The sequence below is a fragment of the Amphiura filiformis genome, chromosome 15, assembly GCF_039555335.1.
Source record: "Amphiura filiformis chromosome 15, Afil_fr2py, whole genome shotgun sequence".
Classification (NCBI taxonomy): Eukaryota; Metazoa; Echinodermata; class Ophiuroidea; order Amphilepidida; family Amphiuridae; genus Amphiura; species Amphiura filiformis.
In genome coordinates, this window is record NC_092642.1 from 8,877,730 (window position 1) to 8,894,436 (window position 16,707).

At 35.6% G+C, this 16,707-nt stretch overlaps 1 protein-coding gene across 2 annotated transcripts in view; it reads left to right on the plus strand.

Annotated features, from left to right (window-relative positions):
- Positions 1–10,027, plus strand: part of LOC140171210 (insulin-like peptide receptor) — a 173,705-nt gene extending 163,678 nt beyond the window's left edge. For both annotated transcript variants that reach the window (XM_072194423.1, XM_072194424.1), the window contains 8 exons: positions 295–481; positions 1,207–1,392; positions 2,122–2,329; positions 4,664–4,808; positions 5,709–5,868; positions 6,211–6,340; positions 6,917–7,051; positions 7,934–10,027. In XM_072194423.1, coding sequence (XP_072050524.1) covers positions 295–481; positions 1,207–1,392; positions 2,122–2,329; positions 4,664–4,808; positions 5,709–5,868; positions 6,211–6,340; positions 6,917–7,051; positions 7,934–8,306 — 1,524 coding nt within the window. In that variant the 3' untranslated portion in view covers positions 8,307–10,027. The remainder of the gene's footprint in view (positions 1–294; positions 482–1,206; positions 1,393–2,121; positions 2,330–4,663; positions 4,809–5,708; positions 5,869–6,210; positions 6,341–6,916; positions 7,052–7,933) is intronic.
- The last annotated feature ends 6,680 nt before the right edge of the window (positions 10,028–16,707 follow it).

Consider the following 16,707-nt stretch of genomic DNA (forward strand, 5'->3'; position numbering starts at 1 on the left):
GATTGTCTTGTCTGCGGCTGATACATCAACATAATGATAATATCAGCAAATGTTTAAACCCATGAGAACTACCTGCCGATTGGCCAAAAAGAAGTTTTCATTATCAATTGGACCAATCAGCAACATTGTTAGAATAATTTCACCACACAAAAAATTGGGGTGAATTATTTGCAAAGCTCCATTCTGATTGGTAATTAAAATGAAGATATCATGTAATTGACCAATCAGAGGAAATGTTAAATCGGCAAGTAGTGCTCAGGGGGTTAAGAAAAGTATGTGTTTTCTCATTAACAGATGACCTCATCAGATGATCATCAAATGGTAGAATGTGTCAATATCAATGAATACCAACGCTATCGTGGCTATGAATTAGCCAATATGGAGCCAGGGAACTACACAGCACGCATCAGAGCCATCACATTGGCTGGCAGCGGACCACGGACAGAATCAAAGATATTTCAAGTACCAGACTTCCTAGCTAGTAAGAACTGAATACAATTTTACAGAGAATGGGTTATTATTTTTCACCACCAAAGATTACAAAATTTTCCAGAATATATGGGAATTTCCCAATACTACCTGGGATTTCCCAAGCCACTTACTGCATTAACAGTGTGATTTGATATCTCAGCCCAAAATGTAAGGTGTACATCTCAGATTTGCAAGACTCCCAACCATTCAGAAAGCTTGCCAGGGTTACCTGTCCATCCTGAACAATCCAAGCCGAAGATCACATACTTCAATGGATTGTTTAAACATGCATTCAACCGTAGAACTCTAAAAGAATGGAAGTTAATCAGGCGCAATAGAGCAAGCATAGAAGAACCAAAACATTTGTACGCTTCAATATAGAATATCTCCAAAAAGCACCTTTACATGCCTACCAGATGGGTTGAACTGTAATGGCAAGAATAATATTAGAATTAATATTTATATGGCTATATGGGGAATTCCCACTTGTCTTCTTTGTCATCTTTAGGTTTTGGTGTTCTCCTTTTGGCATTTTCATGATGGGAATTCCCAGTTAGCATTGAGAGGAAACAGTCTAGGAAATGTGGAGGTGTGGATACTTACTAGAATGGCCCATTACTAAAACTTTCATTTTTGGATTTCCCTAAAAAATATCCACACACCAACACCAGTTCTGTTATAACTAGACACATGATATCTGTCTCTAACATGCATATTTCTTGTTGTGTTTCATAGATCCAACTCCTTCACCAGGAACTGGAATGGGAGCCATGGGAACTACCATAGCTGTGTGTGTCGTCTTGGTCGCAGTGCTCGTTCTATTTGTTGTTTTCTTCATAAGATGGCAGTACAAGAAAGACCACATGCCTGATGGAGTACTGTATGCATCGGTCAACCCAGAGTACATGAGTACTAATGATAGTAAGTATTTTATAGATGGATGTAGGTGGAGGGGGTTATGGGGGTGTATCTATCAGCATCAGGACAGGTGGCAGTACAAAAAAGACCACATGCCTGATGGTGTACTATATGCGTCGGTCAACCCAGAGTACATGAGTACCAATGATAGTGAGTATTTTATAGATAGATGTAGGTGGAGGGGGTTATGGGGGTGTATCTATCAGCATCAGGACAGGTGGCAGTACAAAAAAGACCATATGCCTGTACTGTAAAGAGTGATATGATAAATGTAAATGTGGTAATTTTTGTGCATGTAATATATGTAAGTAACCCACTCCCATAAACCCAGAACAAGTCGTTTACAGGCTTCTAAAGATGACATTCTCATAAAAAGAATTTTGAAATTCTTAATTTGTGGTTACCACACCGGAACTTACATATATCTTATGTATGGGGTATTGTTATACACGTTTTTACTTCTGATTTCAAAACCACTGGAGCAATACAACTCTAAATTTGGGAACATTGTTTTAATGGTAGGCTTCAATCTCAGATAGAAAACAGAACATGGAAAATCAGACCACACCTTTATAAGAGAATAAAATATTGTTATTTTGTAAAATGAGGAGCTCAAAAAATTGATTGCACCCTTGAAATATGTTCCTTCTTCCCAAAGGCAAAATTTTTAGATTTTTCAAACAATTTATGGACAATTATTGACATGTGAATCAATATTTGCTATTCTTACAGTGTATGTCGCTGATGAGTGGGAGTTCCCACGCGATCACTTGGAAATTATCCATGAGCTTGGCAAAGGCAGCTTCGGAATGGTATATGAAGGATTGGCTAAAGGCATATTACCGGATGAACCCATCTCTAAAGTAGCTGTCAAATCAGTCCAGGCTAACGCCTCTATAAGAGACAGAATAGAATTCCTAAATGAGGCCTCGGTAATGAAGTAAGTATCCTCTCAAAGTAAAGGTGATCAAAATATGCGCTACTGGTCTGCTACTGTCAACATGGTGTGACAAGTATCTCCAAAATAACACCGTTTTACATACTTTAACCAATCAGATGAGAGGATTACTCACTGAACATACCACAGAAAGTAACTACCCTCATAGTTTGGAACAAAAGAATTCAAAACCTATGCATTGTGTTTTCATACTGAAATGTCAAAAAGAAGCCCAATTATATAATGAACATTTTGATACCTTATTTGTTTCCCTCATAGTTCAGAACAAAATAATTCAAAACCTATGCAATGTGTTTTCATACTAAAATGTCAAAAAGAAGCCCAATTATGTACTCAACATTTTGATACCTTATTTGTTTCCCTCATTGTTCGGAACAAAATAATTCAAAACCTACATTGTATTTTCATACTGAAATGTCAAAAAGAAGCCCAATTATGTAATGAACATTTTGATACCTTATTTGTTTCAATCGCTCTTTGATTTGTTCTAATGAATGACGGAGATACAGTTTATTGACTCCCATTAATGGAAACTTCTTTTACGTGATGAATATACTGCACATATAATGAGAGATTTCAAAGGTTTATTCTGATTAACAAATAAATCATTTAAAATGTTTTGTGCTGATACGGATGAAAACTATGCCACATATCATGTAATTATTTTATAAGTGCTAGGCCATATAGATCAAGATAGTCACATTGAAAAAAAGCCTGTCTCAGACACCCGCGAGCATTGCTATGTGAACTCCAATTTAGCGCTTAGCGCTACACGTTGGCCGTATAATTCTTTTTTTTGGTCCATATGTTCAATTTTTGTTGTTGATATTTTCAGTGTCGTATCGCGATCCAATTTTGTTTTGTTTTTTGCAGTTTGGTTGTTATTTTTCTGTACACATTTCACCATGATTGTAAAAGAGACAAACAAAACTATTCATTGTGTATGTATATTATCGCATAGCTCATTATCTTAAAAAAAAAAAAAAAGCATAACACTCAGCTTTTTTAGCAAATGTGTCTGAGCCAGACTTTTTTTGGGGGCCTTATTATGATGTAAAAGTAATGCATTGCAGTGGCGTAGCGTCATAGGGGCACGGGGAAATAGGAACATAGGAATATTGCCGAAAAATGGCTTGTGCCCTCCCCCAATCATGGTCGGTGGCCCCCCAGGCCCAATGTAATGACCCACGCTACGCCACTGATGCATTAGGCTGTTCCATTTGAAATTCACCCTTAATCTTACACACAGGGAGTGTGAATTTCAAATGGGATTACCTGAATGGGTGAGTCCATTAATTTGAAATCTGCACCCCTTGTTCAGAGATGCCAATCTTCCGATTTTAATCGGAATTCCGATTTTTTTGTATTTTTCCAAAAAAAATCTGATTTTCTAAAAAAAAATTACATTCAACTCAGAAATGGTGTCTCCTGCAGTGTAAAATGTGTAGAAACCCTCTGGCTTAAACGGGCCCCGTTGGGGCGAGACTTCGGTCGCTTCGATCCCTACGTTCGCAACTTTCAGATTTTTTTTCACAACCCATTGGCATCCCTGCCCTTGTTTGAGTCGTGTCTTCCATAAGGGGGTGTATGGATTATGCTCACTCTATGTCCATTGAAGTTCTCAGTCTGTATAAATATTTTCATGATTCAACTATTATGTAAATAGTTTAATAGCATTCAAGTAGTTTAATAGCATTCAAATAGGTTATTTTTGTGGTCAAGTGGCAATAATATCTTGCAATAACAAACATGTTTTTTGTTTGAATTGAAATGGCAATGAGGAGACAAGATTGTTTGTATTGAAAAAATGGTAATGTGGGCACAAGATTGTTTGTATTGAAAATTAATTATGGATGTGTTACTGTGGAACATACCGAGAATTAAAAAGGTGAAACTCAGGGAAAGACCGTAATTATTTCAGTGGGTGTTTCAACAAACTGAAAACACTTGAAGTTGGGCATAAAAGTGTGCTGTAATATGTCAAGTACTGGGTTTGACAAACAATAATTGTTATTGTAAAACTCTACTAAATAATAGCTGTATCAATACTATCATCATTTGTTTGTTCCTGCTCACAATGGGCAATTCCAGTTGAAATCCATTCATCCCTATGGAAGATGTGACCTTAATCTTGTGAATTTCAAATGGCATTGCCTTGGAGTTGAAATCCATACACCCCTCTATGGAAGACATAACCTTAATCTTCCACCCAGGTAGTATGAATTTCAAATGGGGTTAGCTGAGTGGGCTGTGGTACCTTCTCACCAAGTTTGTTTTTAGTAATGTTATGTAACTGTTTGTATGGTACCTTTACAGATCTATTACTGCTCATCATGTTGTACGCCTTCTTGGTGTGGTATCGAAGGGACAACCAACATACGTTATCATGGAATTCATGGCGCAGGGAGATCTCAAGAATTGGCTCAGAGCTAGAAGGCCTGAAAACCAAGCAGATTTACCGGTAAGAACCAGCTCCTTATGCCTCTGTGATTTCAGATCTTTTAGGGAATAAACCCTAAAATCCCAAATTTAAAAGAATCCAAGAACAATCCTAAAGTGGGGATAAAGATATCAATGTTCTTAAGAGCACAGTAGAAACTCTCTATGTGTGATACTGCAACCAGTGAAATGCACGCATTCATCACTACCGAACTTGAGGTGAACCTTTTTATATTGTACACGAATATAATATTCGTCTCAGGTACAAAGGCAAAGAAAAGCTCTTTCCTCATATGTACGGATGATAGGAAATTCAGAATTGATAGTAACAAATTAAGACACAGGGTCTTTGTGGTGGATAATTCAGGTTTTGAAAAGGAAAGCTGACATTACCTTTGTTAAAGGTGGGTGACCTGATTGACAGCCTCATCCCCAACTTTACCCGATCAAAATGCAGATTTTGATATCAGGTGAAAGCTCATATTAACATATTGAATTAGGCGTTCCAAATCGGTATATTTCCAAAGAAATCATCAAAAAACTGCACAATTAGTCTCAAATATGGTATACCACATTTTTGACTAATTCAGCAGTTTTTTGATGATATCTTCGTAAATACACCGATTTGGAACTCCTAATTTCAGTATGTTAATGAGAAAATATGATCTCTTATTTGATATCATGATGAGTATCATTAATAAAAACACTGTAGACTACCAATTTTATGCTGTATTAAATGTCAGTAATTCCATGAAGAATTAGTCACATTTACAATGAACATTTACATGATCTTTTTGCATGAATGCTTGAAAGGGACAACGTTTATGTTATACATAAGTTTTAAAGAATTAAATTTTCCAAATATATCAGGTCACCTTCCTTTAAGAACATTATTTTGTATTTGATGTTTTTCTTGGTGCAGCTGAATGAAAGAAAGTATCCACCAACTCTGGAAGAGATTGTCAATATGTCTGCAGAAGTAGCAGATGGTATGGCCTTTTTAGCAGCTCATAAATATGTACACAGAGATTTGTCGGCCAGAAATTGTCTGGTGTCGGAGGAAGGCACATGCAAAGTAGCCGGTAAGTTGCGTTATGTTGGTAAGGGATAAAAAAAGAGTTTGTTTGTCCTTTCAGTATCTGTGGGGAGAGGGTCGGTCAGGTTTTTTAATTTAAAAAAAATATATAATTACCATAGCCCAAACATGTTGCTTGATCATAATGTATGAACCCAGATGATCATTCATTAGTTCTCAGCTTCAGGGAACAAAAGAAGACCATGATGTGTCATTTGTGTTGACAATAATGGGAGTCTATTTATGCATCAAGTGATTCATGGAGGGGGCATTATATGAATATTTTGCCAATAAAGAAGAAATGTTTTGTAACTAACTCATTCATTTTCATCTTTTTGTAACCCCATAGATTTTGGTCTTGCTCGTGATATCTACCAGTCTGACTATTATCGCAAGGAGCGAGGCGGGATGCTACCAATACGTTGGATGGCACCTGAGTCGGTCAAAGATGGCGTTTTCCAATGCAGCTCAGATGTATGGTGAGTATCAGATATGTTCAAGTAAAATGTGTATTTGACAATTTTAATAGGAATGTAATGTAATGACTTCAAGTATAACAAATGCTGTATATTAGTATGGGGTGAACAGGAAATGGATGACTATGACCAAGTTGTAGCTGAATTTTGTAACTACGTCTGATGATCACAGGCTTATTATACAGAGATATTACTTTTCAGGAAATGTCCTACTTTCAGGAAATTTTAAAGACAATTTACTTATTTCAGGAAATTTTTGCTGTGCAAAAAAAAATGTAAAGAGTGCATTTTCAGGATTTTTCCATGTTTTCAAGCAATTTTAACAACACCAAGTGGCATTTCTGATTATAGCAACTTTTCTGCTGTGATTCAAGCCCATCAACAATTGATGGTTAAGCTCAATTTGAGTTAGGAATTATTGTTTCATTGGTCGATTTTACCCACAAGTCGAATGGCGTAATAATTTTCAAACCGATTCAATGATTGGTATATGTTGCAGGTTGTATGGCATCTTGACAGATGAGTTGCCATATTTAGGTTGTTCCAATGAGAATATTTATTGATTGATTTATGTTACAGGTCGTATGGCATATTACTTTGGGAAATCTCCACATTAGGTGAGCTGCCATATCAAGGCTATTCCAATGAGGAAGCAGGGGAGTATATCAAGAGTGGCAGGATTCTACCAAAGAGAGAAGGAACACCAGATAACTTGTAAGTGTCTGTATGTAAACTGCATACAACAAGTATGTTTACATTTAAAAGGAGAAGTAATATTGTAAAAAAATAAACAACATCATTTTGTTTTGTTTTTTGCATATTAGCCGCAGAATGATAGTTTAAGATTAACAAATTCACAAGTTCAAATTAATGTCCATGCCATAATGCAGTCTTTAATGAACTGTTGGGCAGGGTTGTAGTTATGGTTGGTAGCAGGCGGTCCCGCCCGGCACTCTTAATTTCCACCTGGCACTCAAGTTAATTTGTGACACGATCTGGTCCGTGGGGGCCAAAGGAGGCATTTTTACTGTAATTATTACATTATACATACAATAGGCTATCATTTACTGAAAACACCAAAGGTCTAGCATACTTGGTTCTAAAGTTGTGATTTTTTTTTATGTCTATTATCTTATGTATTTTATTGTTTTTTACTCCATATTTTTGCCTTTATCTCAGTTTCAAATTTACCGCCTTTGGCCCCCATGGACCAGATCGTGTCACATTTTGAGCCCAAATACCCGGCACTCCAGTCTCAAATGTTTCAAAATCAATGAACAATAAGTATAAAAATTAGCAATTCTTATCAAAATTTCAAATTTTTTACCATTTCATATCAATTTCACCCAGCACTAAAATTTGCCTAGCTATAACCCGCTGTTGGGATCAATATTTAGCACACATTTTATATTAGTCTTCCTCAGCTTAGTGGGGGTGTGGATTTCAAATGGATTAGCCCATTGGTCACATGGTCATTGCATCATATTTGAAAGATTTGATTGGACGTAGTGTGCTAAACTCAATTTTTAAATATTTACTTAAAGTGCATTCTGAAAATGGAAAGGTAATTGTTTGACAATAATTGTTTCATTTCAGACATGAATTAATGTTGCAGTGCTGGCAGTACAACGATAAGATGCGGCCGACATTCTTTGATATCCTTCACACACTAGAGAACACAGGCATGCTCTCACCAAACTTTGCAAAAAATTCCTTCTATCACGAAGAAGCGCGGCAACCACCTGACCAACACGAGACGCTTTTGCCTCCCGAACTAGAGCAGGTGTCGATACTTGACGAGGAAGAGGATGAAGATGATGAAGGGGATAAGTTATCGGGAGCATCGGGAGAAAGCCCCAGGTGCGGGACACCCACAAGGAAAGAGGGGCGGGGTGCAATGAATGGATACGTTACTATGCCTGTGAATGGTACAATGAATGGACCGGTGTGTAAGGTAACAGAATGCTGAGAGTGGCTTCCTAAATATATCTATATATATGTTTTGTTATTCAAACATGCACATGTGAATAAAAAAAAGAAAGAGAAAAGATTATATATGCACCAATTTGATGTTTTTATAAAATGAATATATTATATATATGTAAAATTGAGTGCAGCTATGTGCAAATTTTGTCTTCATGAACTTTTTTGTTCTTTTATTTTTCATAATGGAGACGAAATGTGTGGATCTAAATATTGTATGAACATGTCTTGCTATTATGCATATTGGGCTGTCCCAGTTGAAATCCATACACCCCTATGGAAGACAAGGTGTAGATTTCAAATGGAGTCACCCATTCAGGGGTGTGTGGATTTCAAATAGCCCCATTTGATATGTGTATATTGTTGGAAAGATATTGTACCAAATTTTGAGAAAATATTGTCATAATATGTTGAAATTACTACTAAATGTCATACTATAAGTATGAACATGTACATGAGTAAACAATGCTTACAATACATTTCAATAGATAGTATTTATGCAGGGTCTTGATATGTCATGACAACCAAATTCAAGGTCAACAAAAGGATTATCCCTTTATCATTGCGATATTTGCATAATACCAAATAAATAATACTATAACCGGTCCCTATCAGGGTTGTAGCTAGGACATTTTTAGTGTTGGATGGCATTTGATGAAAATCTTGCATATTTGGCCATTTGTTGTCAAAATTGATCAAATTGTTGACTATTTCAACAAAATTGTGCAATTTTGGACTTGGGCTCTAAAACTGAGTGGTGGGCTCTGCTGCCCACTGTAGCTACAACCCTGGTCCCTATCTAACATATGAAGCACTCTATGCGATTCGCTGAGCACGAGTACCGACCAAAACAATAAATGCTGTTCACTTTCAAAAAACGTTGCCCTCTATGGTCAAATAATACAAAGTGATGCGATGTGGGATGGTTTGTAGATGGTTGCTATTTGTCAGTATGCAGTCATCACAATGATGTCATTCCCAAGCTTACACTTATATCCTAAGATAATCTATAGTTGCTGGCAAAGATAAATCTGTTGCATCTGACCTCATAGATCACCTGTCAGTCAAAGTAGAAGCTGGCTGTGATTGGCTGTCTTGCCGATACACAGTATTTGAATACAGTAACTTGACACCCCAGTCAAGGATGACTTCAGACTTAACTTTCCGAGTTTATTTCTGTCCGGGACTATAGACTGTTAATTATCTTTCCAGGAAGGTGTTACTTCATAAACCAATATTTTTGCATATTGAAATTGTTCAAATTCAACATTCAACGATGTCTTAATTTGGCGGTTGCTCAATCCTGCCCCATACATGCAATTCATTATTAAACATTTCGCATGTCTCTAATTTCATGGTTGTATCGGGATTGGCGAATTTCACGGAAATAAAACCCTGTTAAAAATAGGCACTAGTACAGTATTCGATGTAGAAGTGATGTAATAATCGGATTAACTACCGGTACCATAGCAATAGAGGAATACAATTTTTGAGTAGATTGCCCTGCATTACAAGCAGATTACGCTAATCACCTGTGTATGTCAGCAAACATAGATTGAATACAATACCGCTCTTTTCAAAGATACTAATTTCACATGTGCGAGTGATCAGCCTTTCTTTGACATCAATTCATAGGTACCATGTGAATCACACCGACATCGCCTGGCTAATAATTATTTGGTGCAGCAGAGACATTAAAATGAATACACGGGATCGATACATGTGAATTACTATGCACGATTTTGATATCAGACGAAAATAAAATCTTCGGATAGTGGGTTAGAAAATGATGAATATCTCCCGTAAATGAATTTTTCTCAAGAAACCAGATGTGGTCTCATACACTTGAAAATATGTGTTGAACAGATATTATAGTTGTTAGCGTGCGCTTTGAAAATTGGCCGTGCGCTTTGAACTCAAAATTTGACCAAAACTCTCAATTTTATATTGCGTTGGTCCTGTAGGCCTATGGACTACAGCGCGCAGCAGGCTATAGCGGCACTCACTCAAGTGGAGACAGTATATTAACCATTGACCGCAATGTCGTATACAAGCTTGCTCACACAGCGAGAAATCAATTACCCGTTATATTGTCATAGCCTTAGTCAGGTCACTTCGCTAATAATATGCATCTCATAAGGTCCGAATAAAATAGCCATGTGTGGCTGTGGATTCAACCTACCATGGCGATTTCTACTATGAAGATATCGGGGCGATGTCACTGTGTGAATGTTGTAGTGCAGGGCAATATATTCAAAATTGTATTCCTCTATTGCTATGGTAGTTAATCCGATTAATTATGTTACTTCTACAGCAAATTCAGAATTGTTTGAAGACAGAAAGGGGGTTATAATGTTGACATCATCTCTGGTGGCTAAGTTCACTCACTGTACACAAGGTTATATTTTGTGGATGATGAAATTAGTATTTGTTTTGGTCTCAAGCTCTAGTTGGTCCCACGTTTCTTTGTGAACATTTTGGCTGTTGGTCCATTCATAGTACCTGCTTACAGGTGTACTTACATGACCAAGTCTATTAGTGATGTAATGGTGTACAAGGTTTATATGGTGCAGTATTATTGTGCAGTACCCGTAAGTGGTGTATACATACATTGTTTTATAATAGAAAGTCATTTGTCATCCTGAGCACTACCTGCCGATCTAACATTGCCTCTGATTGGTCAATTACATGATATTTTCACTTTAATCACCAATCAGAATGGAGCTTTGCAAATAATTCACCTCAATTTTTTTTGTGTGGTGAAATTATTCTAACAATGTTGCTGTTTGGTCAATTGATAATGAAAACTTCTTTTTGACCTATCGGCAGGTAGTTCTCATGGGGTTAAACAAGAGTAAAGTGGTGTGTATAGGTTAGAAATGTCTTTTTGTTATCAACTTTCTTAACCGAGCCGCCATCTTGGCACCTGTTACAGCTTTATTAATAGTTTGGTTATTCAAAGAGAATTTCAAACTCCCAAGATTGAACTGAGTAAGCATTGACATAAATCTATTTTTAGAATGAAAACAAATTGTACTATAAAATTCAACATTATCTTGCAATGTTGAAATTATCCCTATGCAAATTATACAACTCTTGCTGCTCTCTGTGCACAAACTGATGAACTAAATTTGTGGTTCGGATATGTAAGTAATAGTGTGTTTCTATGGATTGCATGGCTCAATTAAAGCTGATATTCTCTGTTATTCATTGAGAATTTGTAGTGAAATACATTCTTCTGTTTAACAAATGAATCGGATACCCTTTACCAAAGAGATTGGACTTCAAGAGTGTGTGCCAGAGGTTCACTTTTTTTGGTCCCCAATGTGACAATCCAACATGACTTAATCTTCCACACAGGGAGTGTGATTTCAAATGGGGGTTACCTGAATGGGTGACTGCATTTGAAATCTACACCCCCCTGTATGGCAGATTAATGTCATGTCTTCCAACTGGAATAGCCTATTTTGGTATGAATCTGTGACAAGTATAATGAGGAGAGAAGAAAGTGACATTGAGAAATTCTATTGAATAGATCTCAGCAGATGCTTCCAGTCCATGGGCAATGTCAGTAGAAAATGTCCAGAATCATACTATTAAACATATTCACTCAGTAGACCTTTTCGGTCATTCCCAGAAGCCTTTGCAAATTTAACCCAGACTATGTCATTTATTGTCACTGTGTAGTGACAAACTGTACATCGATGAAGACGTACTGTGCAAAGGATTCTGGGATTGGGGAAAAGATGAATTCAGTTTGTGTAATGGAGAGTTGAACACTTCCATGTGACCAAAATTCTAGGTTGAGGAAACGTTCTGTATTATATTCAGAATTTAAAGATAGAATTGTTGACTGATGTCCTAAATTAATCATCAATTTATTTTGAAATTATGAATCAATCAATGAAAGTTTGTTGTTATTCCCAAGAAGTTTTGATTGTTTCTTCTTTGTATAAATGTACATGCATGATATTGCCATATTTATTGCTTTCATATATTGTCAACATTTTTTATAACTGCCATTAGTATTAGTGAATTTTCTTACGAAAGATCTCTAAAAATACATATAAATGTGATTGTTGTATTCCGTGGCCATTTTAAGAAGGAAGAATTTCCTCCCCTGGATGATGAGAGCAGGTTTGAGTATATAGTTAGCCATCAAACCAATGCCAGACTTTCCTGAACTTTCAGACAAAATGAAAAAAAATGATATTAATATATATATGCCTTGATACTGCCATTCAGTGCTTGAACTTAAGTGAAATTTAGGAAAATCCAGAAAAACAAACTGGCCATTAATAATTTACACATGTTCCTTGTAAACTTGATATGACATATTTCTGTCACCAATTTTTGTTTTATCTTGTTTAAAAACACTAAAATAAGAGTCAGTATACAATTTTTGTGTCCATTTTGCTGCCAGTGCATGGTGCATAGTATATTCTTCATTATACGGTGCATTCGAATGTAATATACATTTTACATGTACTTGCGACAAAGTGTCAAACAAAATACGGGCCCTTTGCAGATAGATTTGAGGAATTACACAGCTTGATTCTACAAGTTATAATTCCCAAAGTTTTAACACTAAACTAACTTCAGCTGTTTCACATCAAAAATACGATACACTATATTTCATTGAAGAAAATTTATAGGTGTAAGCAGTCCATTAACATTTGTTATGCAATGAAAGTTATTTTAGCAATTCCAGTCTACTACAAATTTCAATATACATTATAGCATAAATGAATAGTGTGTAAAAAAATATGTCTATTTTCAAAATATGAAATGATTTTATTCTGCTTTATGTGTAGTCAAAATGAATATTTTCTTTTCTTTTTTTAATTTAAGATAATTGTAATTTTGGTATTGCAAACAAAATATTAAATAATATTTGCCAAAGAATACTTACCCAGATTTAACCAAATATATTAATGATGTGCTTAGTTCCCCGTTTTTTTCAAGAGTCATTGATCATTTACATAATTATTTTTAATAATTTCTTTTGCATTTTTTGCTGTTGTTAGTGAAAACTAATACTTGTGACTTCCCCATGAATACTACTTTCTGATTGGCTACAAGAAGGCTATATATGATTTATTAAGCCTATCAGCAACATGGTAAGAATCGGAACTGAAGGAGATTGGGCTTATATTTTTAGAAGCTGTATTTTAATTGGTCACTCAGATGAATATCATTATTTAATGAACCAATCAATAAGGAAGGTAGTAGTTCTCTGCAGGGGGTTAGCACATGAATACAAATAGCATTCAGGTAGAAGCAACTTCTGATTCATTAAAAAAACATTTTTTTCTGCTACTTTCTTGCCGTTTCATTTTGAGTTGTATTCAATACATCTTTAGAAAGTATTATATATTTATTATGTGAGCATTCGTTCACTCTTTCAGCTAGAATTAAACATACACTTTGGGCATATTTTATTCTGCCATATACTGCCCTGACAGTACATCATACGTGATGTTGGACAGTGTTTACTCACGAGACCACATGTCCCGATGTTGGCCCAGTGAAATTTGACATACAAGAATTTACAATTCTGAATTAAATACAATTAGTGAATTTTAGGAAATTTAAGCCAAAATGTGCAAATTTGGGGAAAATGCTTCATTTGTCTCGCCCAGTTTCTAGAAAGAGTAAACACTGCTACTTGGTATTCTTGCCCCTGGGTATGTGTACTTTTCCCCTGGGTATGTCTTCTTGCCCCTGGGTATGTGTTTGCACTGCTGTACATGTAAGAAAAACACTTAAATTTAAACTTCCTGAAATATTGGATTTATACTGCAAATTGGACTTAAAAACATGATACTTATTTATTAAAAAAATGTAAAAATACTTTATTTGAGGCCACAATTGCCATATTAATTGGACACTAACTAAATTATATATTTTTCCATCAGTATTAACACTAACCCAAAAGATTACATTATATTTCAAAAAATATAAGAAATATTAACTAAACCTGTTTATTTATAATGTGTATGTGCTCTGTAATATCGTCTTAAACAAGGTTATGAAATGGTACTTTTGTAGTACCAAATGCAAGCCTTGACAAATCACACCAGTAAGGAAGAACTGCATTCACTGTCGTAGTGTATACATCATACCTTAGTTACTTGTTCATGCTTGAATTGTACACCTGTTAATAACCCATTCATTTTCTATTACGATCATTTTGATTGTGGTTCCAAACACAGATTGCATGAACCAATTGACATGGCAACGATCAAGTTTGATGTTACACTATAGTGATGAATACAGTCCATCCTTGCTCATATGTATTCCTTTAACCTGTATTATCAGTTATCTGGTACAAGAAACTGCTATGAAATTAGTGCCACATACAGTACAACCTGATTGCTATATTTTTTACTTGAGGGCACTTGTTGGTTCTCTTTTTATTGATAGCAGCGCCCTGTTCAGTACTTTAAAACTACAATTTCTATGTCATTTAGTTCTTAATCCAGTACTCATCCATTGTCTTAAGTCAGGGACATATTCTGTTTGGACTGCACTTGGTAACTACCTTAAGCCAGCCAATAGTAAGAAAGTATTTGAAATGAAACATACATTGGTTTGCTTCAAGTTTGGTAGTGACATCAATGTTTTTCGTGGATGGGCTGCAAGCGTACTGACAAGACGCCCTTGTACGCTCTTCACAATTAACTTCATGTGCGCGATTTGACACTGCGACCAGCGAAATATGCACATACGTCACTACCAAACTTACGGTGAACCAAATAATAGACCTATTAATAATTCCCAAAAGCCGTTGAAAATACCCCGCCCTGAGCAATCTTGACCAGTTGTACGTACACAGATGATGTGCGCATGGAAGATTACATATTCATGGCTAAACTTTTAAAGGTTTCATTTCCAAGCTTATTGGTATAACTGAACAAGGCTGCTCTTATAAGTTATTGAGATGCATTTCATATACATTTCAGTGTACACTCATTAAACTACTAGTATGTCATAACATGTCAATGTGCATGATGCATATTGACAGCAACATGTATTTTTTGTTTCTTAGCAAAAAAAAATGAGAATTACCAAAAATTGATGTAATGTGTATACTTAGCTGTAGGTACTGAATAGTAAGGTTTTGTATTGACGAGGATGAAGTTGAAATCCATACACCGCTATGGAAGACAGGTAGTCACAGGTAGTATAGATTTCAAATGGAGTCACTCATTTTGGTAACCCCATCTGAAATTCACACTCCCTGTGTTTCAGATCAAGGTCATGTCTTCGATAGGGGGTGTATGGATTTCAACTGGAATAGTCTAATGGTGACAAAGAGAAGAATGGAATATTTAACAGTAAACAGGTGTTGATGGAAGTATGTACCTCATTATATTATAGGAATCTTGTGGATGGTGCAATATAATTTGGAGTTTAAAAAAAGAAGAAACTTCGTGCCTTGTATGTAGACCATGTACAGTGAAACCAATTTCCACCTTGTATTTGTGTATAGTGTATTATTGATTATAGACGACTATTCTATATTATTGATTACCTACGAAGAATTAGTCATGGTGTATATAATGTACAATGTAAAACTGTCAACAAGACAAATTTGATTGGTAAAATTTGCATATTTCATGAGTATTTTGATGATAAATTTTGACAAAATATATGCCTGCAATTTTGGACTGTAATGTGTATGTATACTTTTCAACGTAAATTATATTGAACTTTTGTGAGAGGGAACAGAGTATAGTGAAGCTTGAAAGCATGTAAATGACAGTATTCTATTATACTACACAGGTGTAGACAAACACAGGCAAAAGTTCATTACCGTATCCATGGGTGAAGAACAAACCTGGCACAGGTTTAATCTCAAACCTGTTGTAACCATGTATTTGATTTAGAAGCTCACTGTAGGTCTGGGGTGAGTGGCAGCATTTGTGAAATTGGACCTTACTCTTTTCTTCATCTCTCTACACCATCTTATGCCATTGTGATCCTTTGTTCATTTTTAATGTCAGTGATTTCATGTAAGATATCTTATTATTTATGTTAGTGCCTTCATGTAACACATACAACACTTCTTTCAGATGTCGTATCGGTTAAAATTTAGCCCATTTCTCTTTTCATCTTATGTCATTTTATAAATTAGAAGGAAAAAAAATCAAAAAAAGCAATTAATAAAACTTTGTTTGTATGTGGTGTATGCAGCTGTTATACCAAATAGAGACGAGAGGAAATCCCAAACTGGTCTAGTATTATGTATCCGATATTCTAAATGGCAGAGGACTGTGACATATTTTTATACATATCTATGTGATTTCTACATAATTCTGAATAACAGCTTACTATAAAATGTCCCCAACAGGCGAGAAATGTGAGTGTATTTCTAATACATT